Genomic DNA, 13,567 nt, shown 5'->3' with positions numbered 1-13,567 from the left:
TTCAGCTGGAGAACAGGAGCTGAGGGGAGACCTTCTGATCTCTGAGCTGCCTGAAAGGAGCTTGGAGCCAGGGGGGTCGGGCTCTGCTCCCCAGGAACAAGCGCCAGGAGCAGAGGAAACGGCCTCAAGTTGCGCCAGGGGAGGTTGAGGTTGGATGCTGGGCTGTGGTTGGACTTGATGATTTTGACTGTCTTTTCCAACCAAAATGGTTCTGTGATTCTCATTCCACGAATGCCTGGGCTCACTCTGGCCAGGGCCCCCCATTGACACCCCAAAACGCAGCCTCCCTGACCCATGTCACTCACTCAGACAGAGGGACGTGACCCACCACCCCCACTCCTGGGCCCTTCACACCATGAAAGGCCTTGAGGTGCTGGAGCGAGTTGAGAGAAGGGAACGGAGCTGGTGAGGGGCTGGAGCACAAGTGTGATGGAGCGGCTGAGGGACCTGGGGAGTTCAGCTGGAGAACAGGAGGCTTAGATCAAATATTGAGAACAATTTCTTCCCCAAAGGGCTGTGGGGCATTGGAACAGGCTGCCCAGGGCAGTGCTGGAGTCACCATCCCTGGAGGGTTGGACAGACGGACATGGGGTTCTCAGGACATGGGGCAGTGCCAGGTGGGTTATGTGTGGCCTCCATGATCTTGAAAGTCTTTTCCAGCCCATCTGGTGGTGACCCCCGCTGTGCCACCTCCTGCTGGTCCCTCCTGGGCTGCACCGGCCCCTGAACTCGCTCCAGCCACCCCCTCCCCTGCAAACGTGGTTTCCTACAACAGCTCTGGCCGCCACAAAGACTAAAACAAGTTTTTATTGGAAATGTGCAATGTACAACAGCTCACTGGCTTCCGTACGCGGCCAGGGAGCCTGGACACAGCGCTCGTTGGAACAGGCCCCTGGAGTACAAAACGTGGAGTGACCGGAGTATGAAAAATGAACAACTGTCTATAAATCACCAGCAGCTGATGCAGATCTCAGTGTCTAAAAGTACCATCTTCCCTCGCTCCTGAAACCCAACCGTGTCCAGCGCTATCTGACCAGTTACTGGCCCTGGCCCAGGTAACTTCACAGCATTTGTTTTACATTCAGTTAAGAAATGTCATTGTTGGGATTATCTCTCGCTCACGCGACTGTTCCCTAGAACACCTACATAAAATGCCCATTTTCTGTACAGTGAAGGTGGGGGGCGTCAGCTCAACCCACAGAAATCAAGGACGCGGGTGCTGGCAGAGCCGTGGCGCCTCCCCGCAGCACGGGAAGCGCGTGGGAATGGATTGAATGTTGGCAGAATTCCCAGGGTCTGGGTTATTTACAGGTTGACTTTGCATATTGAAGAATTCACCAACGCTGAACCCTGGGGAGCCGAGCTTGGACGTGGACGTTGTGCCGGCCGGAGCTGCAAGATCTGCGATACCCGCGGCGCTGGAGCCCTCGGCCCGTCCTACAGCAGCTCTGATTATCCCACAGCATGTCTGTCCGTCCTCTCTTGAGCAACCAGACACACAAATCTCTTTTTCACAGTAAGTAAAGCTGCTGCGTATGCCCCCGGCATGTCAAGAACATGCCCCTGCACTGAGGTAAAGCAGAGTAGGCTTGTGAGGATTAAAATGCACTTTAAAGTCATTTGAGGACACTAATTCCCTACAGCACAAGCTCTCGTACATTCCTGCTGTTAATCCCTCGTTGCTGCTTCCCTTGGAGTTGCCATCTGTCTCCAGAACGGCCCCATTTTCTGCTCCCACCCTGTCATGCCCTCAGCTTACTTTGGTAATTTCTGGAGCCTGGAATGACTGAAGGGAAAGGGAGTATCTGGAAAAGGAAAAATCTGGGGCCTTTGAGGTTAAACATAAAGCATCAGTGACATCTGCCGCTCTCCCGGTACCCAGCAGCGTGAGGTAGGGAGGGGAGGCCGAGCCACTAAAGCTTCCACGATGGGCTCTTGTTTCTGCCCCGTTCCAGGGCAGCTGCTGCAGCCACGGCCTCGGGCAGTTCTCTTTGTGCAGCCGCTGGCTGAAGGTGCAGAGACTCTGCTGCTCCTTCACGCTTATCTCCCGGTCACAGCAGCCCCAGGGAAGGCGGCCCTGTTCTGGTTCCCTGGCGCTCGCTCCGACCTTGGCAGAGTTTTCTGCTCTTTAGACACTCACAAAAGGGAGAAAAGCTGCAGCAGCGGCTCAGGGAACAAAGCATTAATGCTGCGCTCCCGGCTTAACTTCTGCTCGCCCTTCAGCTCAAACATCCAGCCCAAGGGGAGCAGTTCCTGCCTTTACAAACCTCCATCTCGTCTTTACAAACCTCCATCTGGTTTTTCTCTCTGAAAACAGCCCAGCTTAGCCCAGCCCCCAGCACTGCAGCGGGAGGCAGGAGCACAACGCAGAGCTCTCAGCCCTCCCCTCGCTCCCTTGTGCTCTGCAGCTTTGGTCTCTAAGGCATTTCCGAGATTGTGCTAATGGCCTGGGCTTCATTAAACCCCTAGGAAGTAGCAGCACCTGCCCAGAGAAGGGAAGAAGGAGGAAACAACCCCAAAGCGCTGGTGCTAGTGGCTGCGCAGACGCTGCAGGGGACGTCTCCTCCGTTCCCGAGGTTTCTGCTCCTCCTGCCTCAGCCCTCGGCCACTGGGCTCTGCCGGTGGCTCTTGGCAACCGAAATGGTTTTGCAGTGAACAGGGCGTGACGGGGTTAACCCCACAAGCACAGAAACACAACCCAGTGGAGCATCAACCCTCCACCGAGCCCTGGGAGGCTGCAGGAGGATCCTGAGGCAGAAGAGACAGGAGCTCCTGGCAGGAGAGGGCGAGAGGAAGGGAAGGGCTGGAGCCAGCTCGGTTTTGGCCCAGAAGGCCGAGGACAGCAGGTGCTGGCTCTGTCCCACCCCTGCTCTGCTCCCCCGAGGAGCCGCGGGGGTTTGATGCCGTCAGCAGGGAGTGGTTATGCTCAGCTGCCTCCACGGCAAGTGGGAATGTGCAATGAATTAGCTTTAAAAAAAAATCATACAAAATTATTTGGCTAATAAATTAAAAAGTCACTTGGTCAGCGCTGTGGGGAACTGCTGCGGTTCTTCCCAGGTGGGGTCGCTGACCCTGCAGGGCCAGGAGGCAGCTCAGCCCAGGCCAGGGGACTCTGGTTTGCGTGTTCCCAGCTGGAATCGGGCTTCCTCGGAGATCCCAAACTGCTCCAGGGGGTCCTGCGGGGCACAGGGTGGGCAGCGGTGGGACACGGACAGGGCAGTCAGCGGGACACAGTCCCTCAGCCAGCCCAGCGCGGGGCCCGCGGCTCCAGTCGCGTGCTGGAGTCCCCCCAGTGCCGCCCCGGCTGCTGCTGCTGGTGCAGAAAGTCCAGCAGCCCCCGGGGGGGACACAGCGGGTCCAGGAGCTGCGGCCACCTCTGTCACCTGGAGCAGGGACGTGGAGGAGCCTGGCTGGGCTGTGAGCAGCAGCTCCAAGACCTGCAGACTTCGTGTGTGTGCGAGGGCTGGAGCTGAGCCAGATCTCCAGCCCCTGCTCCAGCCCAAACCCCTTGACAAGCCGCCTTTGCAGGACTCACCTTCCCCGTCATTTTCTGGATCTCATTCCGGTAGAAAATCAAGCTCCTCCTCATGAACTCGTAGCTGCAAGACAGGAACAGACGGTGCAGCCGCTGAGCAGAAACGGATGTGGAGGAGTTCCAGCTGCTATTTAGAGCTGCAGGGAAGTTTGCTCGGGAGGAGACAACCGCTCTCCTTCCCGGGTTCCCCACAAGCTGAGCCCCGAAAACAAGCAGCACAGCGCACTGCGCAGAGCCCGTATCAGCGGCTCAGCCCACCTGGCTCGTTTGAGCGCCTCGATCCACTCCCGACACTGCTCCTCGCTGTCGCATTCAAAGCAGTATTTCCTCTCCGGCTCCTCGATGAAACCTGCCCGGAATAAGGAAAAGGTTGAAGGTCCTGGCAGAGCTGCCTGCGCTGCCCTGTTCCCTCCCCAGGCTCTGCCATGCCGCAGTTCCCACCCGTTCAGCCACGAGCTGTGAACAAGCCGGTACCGCGGTCCCATCCCCTCTCCCACACCCCAGGTGGCTCCTGCCTGGCCCTGAGCATCTGCACAGTTTGCAGCTCACAGCAACCAGAGGCTTTGGAAAGAGCAACTTCTAGAACAGAACCAGAGCAACACGGCCAGAATTGGGACCAAAACTCCCTGAGCCTCCTTGCAAACAGTCACCGGAGATCTAATAACCTGCGTGGAGATCAGCCTCGAGGAAGCGATGTTGATACACGCACAGGGCAGCACTCTGAGGAGCTGAAATGCACGCAGAAAAGGCGCCAACCTGTCTTTGCTCGAGGAATTCGGGACTGTGCACAACGCAAAGCAAGTCCCCATGCAGCTCCAGTTCTTTACCAAGACAGAATCAGGACATCGAATTAATGACGTTGTCCCCAGAGCTCTGCTCGTCGGTCCAGAGCGCACACGGCCCTGGCTGCTGCGGGGACAGAACTGGGTCAGGCCGCACCAAACCCCGCAGCGGGGACAACCTGGACCAACCACCAACCATTTTAACAATTTTCGCACAAATCCTCAGTCACCAGAGCTCCCTACAGTCCTCAAGCCCCAGAAAATCAGCACACGGTGCTTGGAGATGGGTCTGTTCAGGCTGCGTGAGGGTCCTTTGCAGACTGCGAGGCCACCGGCCCTCCCGGCTAAAGGAGCCGAGCTCTGCACAGCAAAGCAGCTGTGCCCGACGGCCAGGCCAAAAGATACAGCGGCGGCCTTGGAGAAACATCCTGTTATTTTCGCCACATACCTCAGGCACAACGATTAGTTGTTGGATGAAAGGACGACAGAGCACGAGCCAGCTGGAGCCGCGGCTATCGACACAAGGACAAACTGCGGCGGGAGGAGCGGGGCGAGATTAGCCCGGCAGATGGTTTATCTGAGGCTCGTTTTTTCTGATAAACCGCACAGAAGCGGCGATCTGTCAGTACCAAACCTCCCGGAGAGGGATTTCCACGAGCGCTAAGCCGTGGTCTGTCTGGTGTTACGGCCTCTCTCCAGCTGTGCAAATCCCACAGCGATGAAATACGGATGAAATTAATATCGCTGTCCTTGGGATGGGGCAACGCCCGGCAGCGGAGGAGGAGGAGGAGGGCTCAGGAGCACCAGCCCTGCTGAGGAGGAGGAGGAGGAAGGCTGAGGAGCACCAACCCCACCATGAGCACAGAAACAGAGGGCAAAGCGGGCACGAAGCAGCACGACGCTCCCGTTTCTGCAGCACAATCTGCAGCGAGGAACCGCGCAGGGAGCACATCGCACGCGGGACTCACTGATGGAGAAGACGTTCTCCTCCTCCTTGGCGATGCGGCAGTGCTCCAGCAGCAAAGCTCCGATGGGCTGGAAAACACCCGAGAGAGGGTTTAACCCGCGTCTTCCACCCACGCTGCAGCGGCCAGAGCCCCCAGACTTTGCACAGAGCCCTTTAAACAGCTTTCATCACCTGGTGCTACACTTAAAGTAATTCAGCCTCATTGCAGGAATGTTCCCTGTGCTTTTAACCAGCTCTTTGTACCTGCTGAGGTGCTTCACCGTGCTTGCCTGCCCCGTAACATGTTGCACATGTTAATTAGGTGTTAAACATTTCTACTTAGAGTCACAGAATCATTTTGGTTGGAAAGACCCTCAAGATCAGAGTCCAACCATAACCCACCCTGTCCCTGCCCCATGTCCTGAGAACCTCATGTCCGTCTGTCCAGCCCTCCAGGGCTGGTGACTCCAGCACTGCCCTGGGCAGCCTGTTCCAATGCCCCACAGCCCTTTGGGGAAGAAATTGTTCCCACATCCAACCTCAACCTCCCCTGGTGCAACTTGAGGCCGTTTCCTCTGCTCCTGTCACTTGCTACTTGGGAGGAGAGACCAACACCCTCCATATCAACAGGGTTTGGCCACAAAAGTTTCCCAGTAACAGTCAGCAAGTAAAATTTCTGCTGTAAAAAGGAAGAAAATGCTGATTGTTCTCCCGGGAGAGCAAAATAGAAGCTTTCCCCTCCCAGTTTGGCAGGAGAAGGCAGAGTCCTACAGACAAACATTACAGACACCACCTTTGGCAAGTTTTGGGGCAACGGTTTTGTTTAAAAGGTTCACTCCAAGCTCCCAGGAGAAGCAGCCAGGGGTGGCTGGTGGAAGCGCTGCTGGACAAGCAAACGTGGCTGCGGCACCTGTTACCGTGTCATTTCACAAAGCCCACGCGATCAATTCACAGAACAAAAGGAGAGAGAGGGAGGAAAACAAACAACAGGAAGAGCAGATTCCGCACCTCGGCTTCGTCTGTCCGGAAGTAGAAGAGAAAGTTGACGACGAGCTTCACGAGACGCTTCTTCAACACTGCAAAGAAAAAGAGCGCCGAGGTGAGGGGAGGGCTGGGGAAGCTCCGCTACGGGTTAGATTTTCGCTCCTAGAAGAGCTGGTGACCCCCAGCTGGCGCGGGGAGGGACCCCCGCACCGGGCTGCCCTCGGCCACGGGGTGACAAGAGTCACTTTGCAGCTTCTTGAGTGGCTCCTGGGCTGGCAGAGCCTGTGGGCTCAAAGACACGCAGGTGACACGACGGGGCCTCAGCCGCCCTGGGAATGGTTTGAATCCAGGGAGCCCCTGCACAGATGTCACCTCTGCAGGACACAGTCCTTGGAGAGGGAAGGGCCTGGCCAGAGGAAGGCGTTTCTTAACACTTGTCCCGCCATGCTGGTTTGGGAGGAAATTCCAGGCAAAAGCCTTTTTCTCTGACCCCCTGGTCTCTCACAGCCCGGACCAGCCCAAACACGGCACCTCCACACCAGCCCCGTACCCTCCGGAGGAGCAGCTGCTGCTGGTGCTCCCACCATTGCACAGCAGTGTCCCAGTGCTGCCCACCCCGTCCCAGCGCCCCCAGCCACGCTCTGCTCCCACCCCCAGTTTCCCAGCCCTGCTTCTCCAGTACAAGCCCCAGAGCACCCAGTTCTCCCAGCCCCTCTGCCCACGTCCCCCCAGCAGCTCCAGTCACACCCGGCCCTGCCCCATCTGCACCGGCCTCCCAGAACCACAGAATCATTTCAGTTGGAAGAGACCCGCAAGATCATGGAGTCCACCCATAACCCGCCCCCGGCACTGCCCCATGTCCTGAGAACCTCATGTCCGTCTGTCCACCCCTCCAGGGCTGGTGACTCCAGCACTGCCCTGGGCAGCCTGTTCCAATGCCCCACAGCCCTTTGGGGAAGAAATTGTTCCCACATCCAACCTCAACCTCCCCTGGCGCAACTTGAGGCCGTTTTCCTCTGCTCCTGGCGCTTGTTCCTGGGGAGCAGAGCCCGACCCCCCTGGCTCCAAGCTCCTTTCAGGCAGTTCAGAGATCAGAAGGTCTCCCCTCAGCTCCTGTTCTCCAGCTGAACCCCGGGTGCCCCAGCCGCTCACTGCCGCTCACCGCTCCCCTTCTTGGGCAGCCTCATGAGGATCTCGGCCGCTTTCTCGGCGGGCTGCCGGGCCAGGCTCAGCAGCTCCCGCTCGTTGTACCTCATGGCCGCCGCCCCATGGCCGCGCCCAGCACCGGAACCGGAACCGCGCCTCCCGCCCCGGCAGCGCTCGCGCAGGAAACCGGAAGCCGCGCGGGGTCGGGGGCAGCGCGGGAGCGGCGGCCGGAGCGGGGGGACCCGGCTGAGGGTGCGGGGGCTCGGGAGAGGGGCCTGGGCCTTTGCTGAGGGGACGGGGGCGTCCGCGGGGGGGTTGGCCCCCGCTGGGCGTGTTTGCGGGGCGGCTGATCCTCGCTGAGGGTCTGGGGGTGCTTGAGGGTTGGCCCTCGCTGAGGGGTTGGGGGTGTGGGGGGGGTTGGCCCTCGCTGAGGGTCTGAGGGTGTGTGGGGGGTTGGCCCTCGTTGAGGGGTTGGGGGTCTCTGTCCTTCCTGCAAAGGCCTCCCCTGTTGTTTATGGGGGCGGGGTTGGCCCTTTGCTGAGGGACCAGGGGACTCTGGGACCTCAGCAGGAATTTGGGGACACTGTGCAGAGCCCCTGGCCCTGCGGGGGTCTGACCCTTGCAGAGGGTTTGGGGCTGTGTGTGGGGGTACATTGGGGCGGTGGGGATGGGGCTTCGCCCCATGACAGCTTCTGGGGCTGTTCTGGGGGCTCCTGCTTGTCTCTGTGCAGAAGAAAGGGCTGAGAAGCGGGGAAGGGTCTGCGGGTTGGTATCTGGGATCGTTTCCCTTGCCGGAGACAGCGCTACAAGACCTACTGCGTTTGGAGTCCCCTCCCGTGCCCAAGGCAGCACTCGTGCTGCTTGTTGTGTCCTTAGGGCCAGGTCTAAATCGCGCTGTGAGCTTAGGAGAGGCCTTAGTCACCGCTCACATCGCCTCTCTTTGTGTTTCCAGACTTTTCTCCGTAAGAACCTGAAGCCCCCAGGGCCCCATCATGGATTTTCAGCATCGCCCTGGAGGTAAAACCGGGAGCGGAGGCGTCGCCTCGGCCTCGGAAAGTAACCGGGACCGGCGGGAGCGGCTGCGGCAGCTGGCGCTGGAAACCATCGACATCAACAAGGTGAGCGCGGAGAGTTGCGGGTCAGAATTAAATTACTTCTGTTTCCGATAACGTGGGAGTTGAATGAGGAACGTTTGTGGTGGGGCCGAACAGAGACTCATGTATTTGAGTAGCTATTACTATGTTATTTTCAGTTTTCTTAGGAGTTGTTTGGGTTTATACTGTTTTATGGCTCTCGTCACCAATTACCAAAGCTGTTCTTGCTGCTCTTTTCGTAGTCCTTAAGCAGAGTTATGCTGTTAATTTAAATCTACAAACTCAGTTCTTCCAGAGCAGCCAAAGTTCAGCATTATTTTGATTATTCTGTTACTTTGCTGTGTGTTTTGCTTGTAACTTAAATAATTCTCTTCCTAGGACCCTTATTTTATGAAAAACCACTTGGGTTCTTATGAGTGCAAGCTGTGCCTGACGCTGCACAACAACGAGGTGAGTGAGGAGCTGCCTTGATCCACAGTGGTTGTTCTATAATAATCAAGCGCCAGGACCTGGGACGTGCCTGGGGACGAGCTGCTGGGCGGCTGGTGTCAAACCTGACACTTTGTGACAGTTCAGCTGTCAGAAATCTTCATTTTTTGATTAAGATTCCTCTCTGCTGAGGATTAAAACATCCGTGTCAGCACAGGATAGTCTCTCCTCTGCGACAGGAGCTGTCAGTGCAGGGACAGTCCTTCCAGACACCATTTCACTTCCTTCCACCTTGTGTTTCATTTCAGGGCAGTTACTTGGCGCATACGCAGGGGAAGAAGCATCAGACCAATTTGTAAGTTGTTCGCTGTAGCTTTATTCTCCTTCCCTGAGCGCATCCAGAGGAACTCGGGTGCATCCATAGATCCTGAGCTCCAGCAGCACAGGCTGTTTGTGTGTCTGTCTGTTCTTTGGTTGTATTTGTTCCCCAAAGCTGGGGGCAGAACCCAGAGCTGCTCCAAAAAATGGGGTGGACGAGCTGTTTTGAGCTCCAGCTCAAAGGCAGTTGAACTCACTCCAGCACCTCATGGTCTTTCTTGTGCTGAGGGGCCCAAAATGACCCCATTTCATGGTTTTTATTGTAAGAATTCTGGTTTGCTTTGGTTTAGGTGACTGGCTTGTGGGGTTTTTTTTCTCTCTGTGTATCATTTCAAAACAAGAGCAGCTAACCCTTTGAATTCGGCACATTTCAAACAATTCCAGGGCCCGTCGAGCTGCCAAGGAAGCTAAAGAAGCCCCTGCCCAGCCCGCGCCGGAGAAAGTTAAAGTAGAAGTGAAGAAATTCGTGAAAATTGGACGACCGGGTTATAAAGGTGGGAGATTTCCAGCAAGAACCTTTTCCTTCAATCCCCTGGTCTGTTTTGGCCTCGACCAGATGTGCCTGAAGCGACACCAGAATTGTTCAGCTTCCCTTAGCCCTTAAATATATAAAACCTTCCCAATCTGGTTCTATTTTGGAAGACACTTAAGACCTGATGCCTTCCAGAGCTTGCCCAGAGCACAGTGAATTATTAATCAGCCTTTTTAGCAGATCTGCCCATGAATAAGATATGGCCCCATCTCCTGATTGTCCTTTATTGTTTAAATGACCCGTGGAACGTCTCTTTATTGCTGACGCTCGAGTTGGAACCGTTTTAATAATAGATGGACATGTCTGAGTCTTTCAGCTCTTACTCGGAGCCGTGTGGGAGATGATGACATTTTTTCAATCTCTCCTTTTATTGCGCTTTCGCTAATGCTCATAAATCACTCATTGCGTGTATGGCTTGATTTTTTTTCTCTGAATTCCTCCTTATTTTGGCCTTCAGCACAAAACTTGGCGTCATTATCTCCTGCCTTTGCTCTGCAGCGCTCGCTGTCTTTCCCCCACAGCAGATGAATTCCAGTAGAGATCCTTCGGTTCAAGACAATGTGGCCTTTTTTCTATAAATAAGAGAAAAATCTTACAATGCGTTGCTGTTAGAAGCTTTGTGTGTTTCCTAGGGTGGAAATAACGTTGCTCTGACCCTGCGATGTGACGTATTGAGCTTCATTTTCTTTACAGTGACCAAACAGAGAGACCCTGAAACAGGCCAGCAGAGCCTCCTCTTCCAGGTGAGGGACTGTTCAAACTCACGGGTTTTGGGTTATCCAGGTAAAAGTGCTGCTAAATGAGCAGTTCTTTGCAGGATTCATTAAATACTAATTAAAATAAAAGAGCCCTTGCCTTGCTAGTCCTCTGCTGCTCTCTGTGGAGGCAAATCCACGGTTGTAGCCAACTCGCTGTTTCCTTTGGACACAGAGTTTTCTGTAGCTGATCTCTCGCTACGTTTCGTAGATGGGGGGTTTGTTTGGTACGAAGGGGGAGCGAAAAGGGGAATTTTCTCCTTAACGCTGCGATGCCGCCCGGCAGATCGATTATCCGGAGATCGCGGAGAGCATCATGCCGCGGCACCGGTTCATGTCGGCCTACGAGCAGCGCATCGAGCCGCCCGACAGGCGCTGGCAGTACCTGCTGATGGCGGCCGAGCCCTACGAAACCATCGCCTTCAAGGTGAGCCTGGGGATTCATTCGCTGCCCATTGGGGAAGTGAATGGATTTTCCAAGATATCAATTCCCAGTGAGCGTCCTTATAGACTAGAAGCCATTTGAGCCTTCGGGGGGTTCGTGGAGTGGAAAGTGGGGATGAAAAGATGCGACTGGAAGTCGTGAAACCCTGCGGAGGATTGGTGGAGGGCTCTGGCCTGATGAACAGGCTGTGCGCTGAGCTCTGGGAGCCACAGTTGCAGGGAGGAGCCGCCTGGGCTTTGCTCCTCGGCCCGTGCAGATGTTAAGAGCGGTTTTCTTGCCAGCACACTTGTCCTTGACCGATAGGGAAGTAACTTAATTCTTTCCTGCCCCCGTCTCTATCTAATAACATCCGAGACGAGCGAATCTCACAGGCGCCTGGAATAACTGTGCTTATCTCACAGGCTTTGGTGCGAAAAAGGGCCGTTGAGCTAATCTGGTGGCGCTAATAATAACTCCTGGGGCTTTTTTGGTTGCAGGTGCCAAGCAGAGAAATCGACAAGGCAGAAGGAAAGTTTTGGACCCACTGGAACAGGGAAACCAAACAGGTACCTGAGCACTGCGGGTGAGAGAGGGAGAGGGGATGCAGGAGAGTGCAGGTGGGTTATATCCGGGCTGGCTTTGGTGCAAAATGGTTAAATCACCATCCCTGGAGGGTTGGACAGACGGACATGAGGTTCTCAGGACATGGGGCAGTGCCAGGGGTAGGTTATGGTTGGACTCGATGATCTTGAGGGGCTTTTCCAACCAGAAGGATTCTATGATTGTAAAATCTTCATTCCTTCACTGCAACCCTGCAGTGACCCCCTGACAGAAAGATCTTCCTGTGTCTGATCTTTGTGAGGTTTAACGCAGGAGGCGGAATCCTCGGTGCTGTCAGCAGCAGCACGACGGTGTAAAACGTTGATGTGTCCTCTCTGTAGCTCCCGGCCACGTGTTTCCTGCACGGAGCTGCCTGCGCTGGGCCCGTGCGTGGATCTGCTTGTTGGTATCGCACATGGGAGCAGGGGCCGAGTGAATAGTGGGGTTACCAACCCCGTCACAGGGAGCTTAGTGCTTAGAACTGGATTCAGAGGAGTTAAGCGCTGGACTAGACTTGGGCAAGTCCCGAATGTGGTGTTGCTGGGCCAGGGGGTTCTGAGCTGTTCCAGAGGCCGAGCAGCCACGCTGGGGACAGCACAGGGTTGTCCTGAGCATCAGCCACTCCCTTCTCTCTCCTCTCTCCCCAGTTCTTCCTCCAATTCCACTTCAAGATGGAGAAGCCTCCAGCCCCCCCAAACCTCCCACCAGGGCCACCCACGGTGAAGCGGCCGCCGCCGCCCCCGCTGATGAATGGGCTGCCCCCCCGGCCGCCGCTGCCCGACTCGCTGCCGCCGCCGCCACCGGGGGGGCTGACGCTGCCCCCCATGCCCCCCTCAGGCCCGGTGCCGCCGCCCCCGGTGCCGCCGCAGCTGCCGCCAGCGCCCGGCGTCCCTCCCCCGGCTCCTCTGCCGCCCATGATGAGGCCCCCGCTCCCCACCGAGGGGCCGGGCGCCATCCCCCCCCCACCGCCCTCCAACTGAAGCCCCCACTGGACTCTGTCCCACCGGACCCCTCTCGCTCGTCTCTTTTTATACGCAGATCACGACTGATTCAGAGAAATATTGCAGTTTTTTAGGCCCGTGAGTTGGACTCAATCCTGTAGGTTCATTAAAAGGTTTTCCAGTTTTCCTTTCTCTCTGTTTTCCTGTGTCTTGGTTAAAAATGTTGCCATGTCTTCAACTTTCTTTAGCCCTTAAGTACATAAAATATTCCCAGCCTGGTTATAGTTTGGAAATTCTCCAAAGAGGAGGCAAAGGATTGGAAATCGCTTGGCACTTCACCTCCTCCTGCCTGAATGGCTCCATCAGCCCCAGCCCAGCTGCGCTGGTAGCATGTTAACCCCCCTCAAACTGCGCATCCCGTTAATTAGCAGCCAGTTAATCAGTTGCTATTCAACTGAAGTCCTTTATCGAGCTGTTTATTCGGTGAGGGGGAGACTTGACAGACGGAAAGGATCCTGTCACTGCCTCCCTGGTAATCACAGCAGAATTTTCTACATCCAATTTTTGATTTTTCCTGCTGAATTAGGGTTGCGGTCGCTGCTGCAACCGGAGCTCAGGTGGCGCCAGCTCGAAGCTGGAAACATCTATACAAGAAAATGGGTCTGGGCTCCCGCTCAGGCGGCCCTGAAAAGCACCGGCTGGGATTTCATTGACGGTTCCACACAGAATCCTCCTCCTCCCCACGCCTGTGAACCCGCTCTCTGGGGCAGGGCAGAGATCTCTGGGAATGTCTGCAGTGATATTAAATCTTACTTTATTACCGTAATTCATTAATGTCTGTACCGTTATGAAGCACCTGCTGTCATGTCCGATTTTTTTGTCCCTATCCTCCCACTGCTGGGTTAGCTTTGGCAAGCTTTCAGTCATCTGTGGTTTTATTTATACTGAATGTTTCCTTTAAACAATCATTTGGTTCCCATTAAAAACCAGAAGGTCTGAGATGTCTCCTCTCTGTCCTTTC

At 55.8% G+C, this 13,567-nt stretch overlaps 2 protein-coding genes across 2 annotated transcripts; one reads left to right on the top strand and one right to left on the bottom strand.

Annotated features, from left to right (window-relative positions):
- Positions 1–789: 789 nt before the first annotated feature.
- On the bottom strand, positions 790–7,567 carry PLEKHJ1 (pleckstrin homology domain containing J1). The gene is made up of 6 exons (XM_021289681.2): positions 7,410–7,567; positions 6,272–6,339; positions 5,286–5,352; positions 3,794–3,884; positions 3,536–3,599; positions 790–3,176 (listed from the first exon to the last, which is right to left on the bottom strand). The coding sequence occupies exons 1-6, from the start codon at positions 7,501–7,503 to the stop codon at positions 3,093–3,095; spliced, it is 468 nt and encodes a 155-aa protein (XP_021145356.2). The 5' UTR covers positions 7,504–7,567; the 3' UTR covers positions 790–3,092.
- On the top strand, positions 7,552–13,545 carry SF3A2 (splicing factor 3a subunit 2). The gene is made up of 9 exons (XM_065042284.1): positions 7,552–7,645; positions 8,346–8,511; positions 8,866–8,937; positions 9,225–9,271; positions 9,679–9,788; positions 10,520–10,569; positions 10,868–11,008; positions 11,503–11,571; positions 12,253–13,545. Exons 2-9 carry the CDS (start codon positions 8,386–8,388, stop codon positions 12,583–12,585), a joined length of 948 nt encoding a protein of 315 aa, XP_064898356.1. The 5' UTR covers positions 7,552–7,645; positions 8,346–8,385; the 3' UTR covers positions 12,586–13,545.
- Positions 13,546–13,567: the final 22 nt, after the last annotated feature.

This window comes from Columba livia, chromosome 27, assembly GCF_036013475.1.
Source record: "Columba livia isolate bColLiv1 breed racing homer chromosome 27, bColLiv1.pat.W.v2, whole genome shotgun sequence".
NCBI lineage: Eukaryota > Metazoa > Chordata > Aves > Columbiformes > Columbidae > Columba > Columba livia.
The sequence above is the reverse complement of the archived record's forward strand: the minus strand, read 5'-3'. Positions and strand labels throughout refer to the sequence as shown.

What these genes read in the sequence shown, in the direction of transcription:
- PLEKHJ1 (XM_021289681.2), bottom strand. Translation starts at nt 7,503, where the DNA reads ATGAGGTACAACGAGCGGGAGCTGCTGAGCCTGGCCCGGCAGCCCGCC. An exon ending in TCCGGACAGACGAAGCCGAG is followed by an intron (nt 5,353 to 6,271) that starts GTGCGGAATCTG and finishes GGTGTTTTCCAG; the next exon opens with CCCATCGGAGCTTTGCTGCT. An exon ending in TCCAGAAAATGACGGGGAAG is followed by an intron (nt 3,177 to 3,535) that starts GTGAGTCCTGCA and finishes TGTGCCCCGCAG; the next exon opens with GACCCCCTGGAGCAGTTTGG.
- SF3A2 (XM_065042284.1), top strand. Translation starts at nt 8,386, where the DNA reads ATGGATTTTCAGCATCGCCCTGGAGGTAAAACCGGGAGCGGAGGCGTC. An exon ending in AAGAAGCATCAGACCAATTT is followed by an intron (nt 9,272 to 9,678) that starts GTAAGTTGTTCG and finishes AAACAATTCCAG; the next exon opens with GGCCCGTCGAGCTGCCAAGG. An exon ending in ACGAAACCATCGCCTTCAAG is followed by an intron (nt 11,009 to 11,502) that starts GTGAGCCTGGGG and finishes TTTTGGTTGCAG; the next exon opens with GTGCCAAGCAGAGAAATCGA.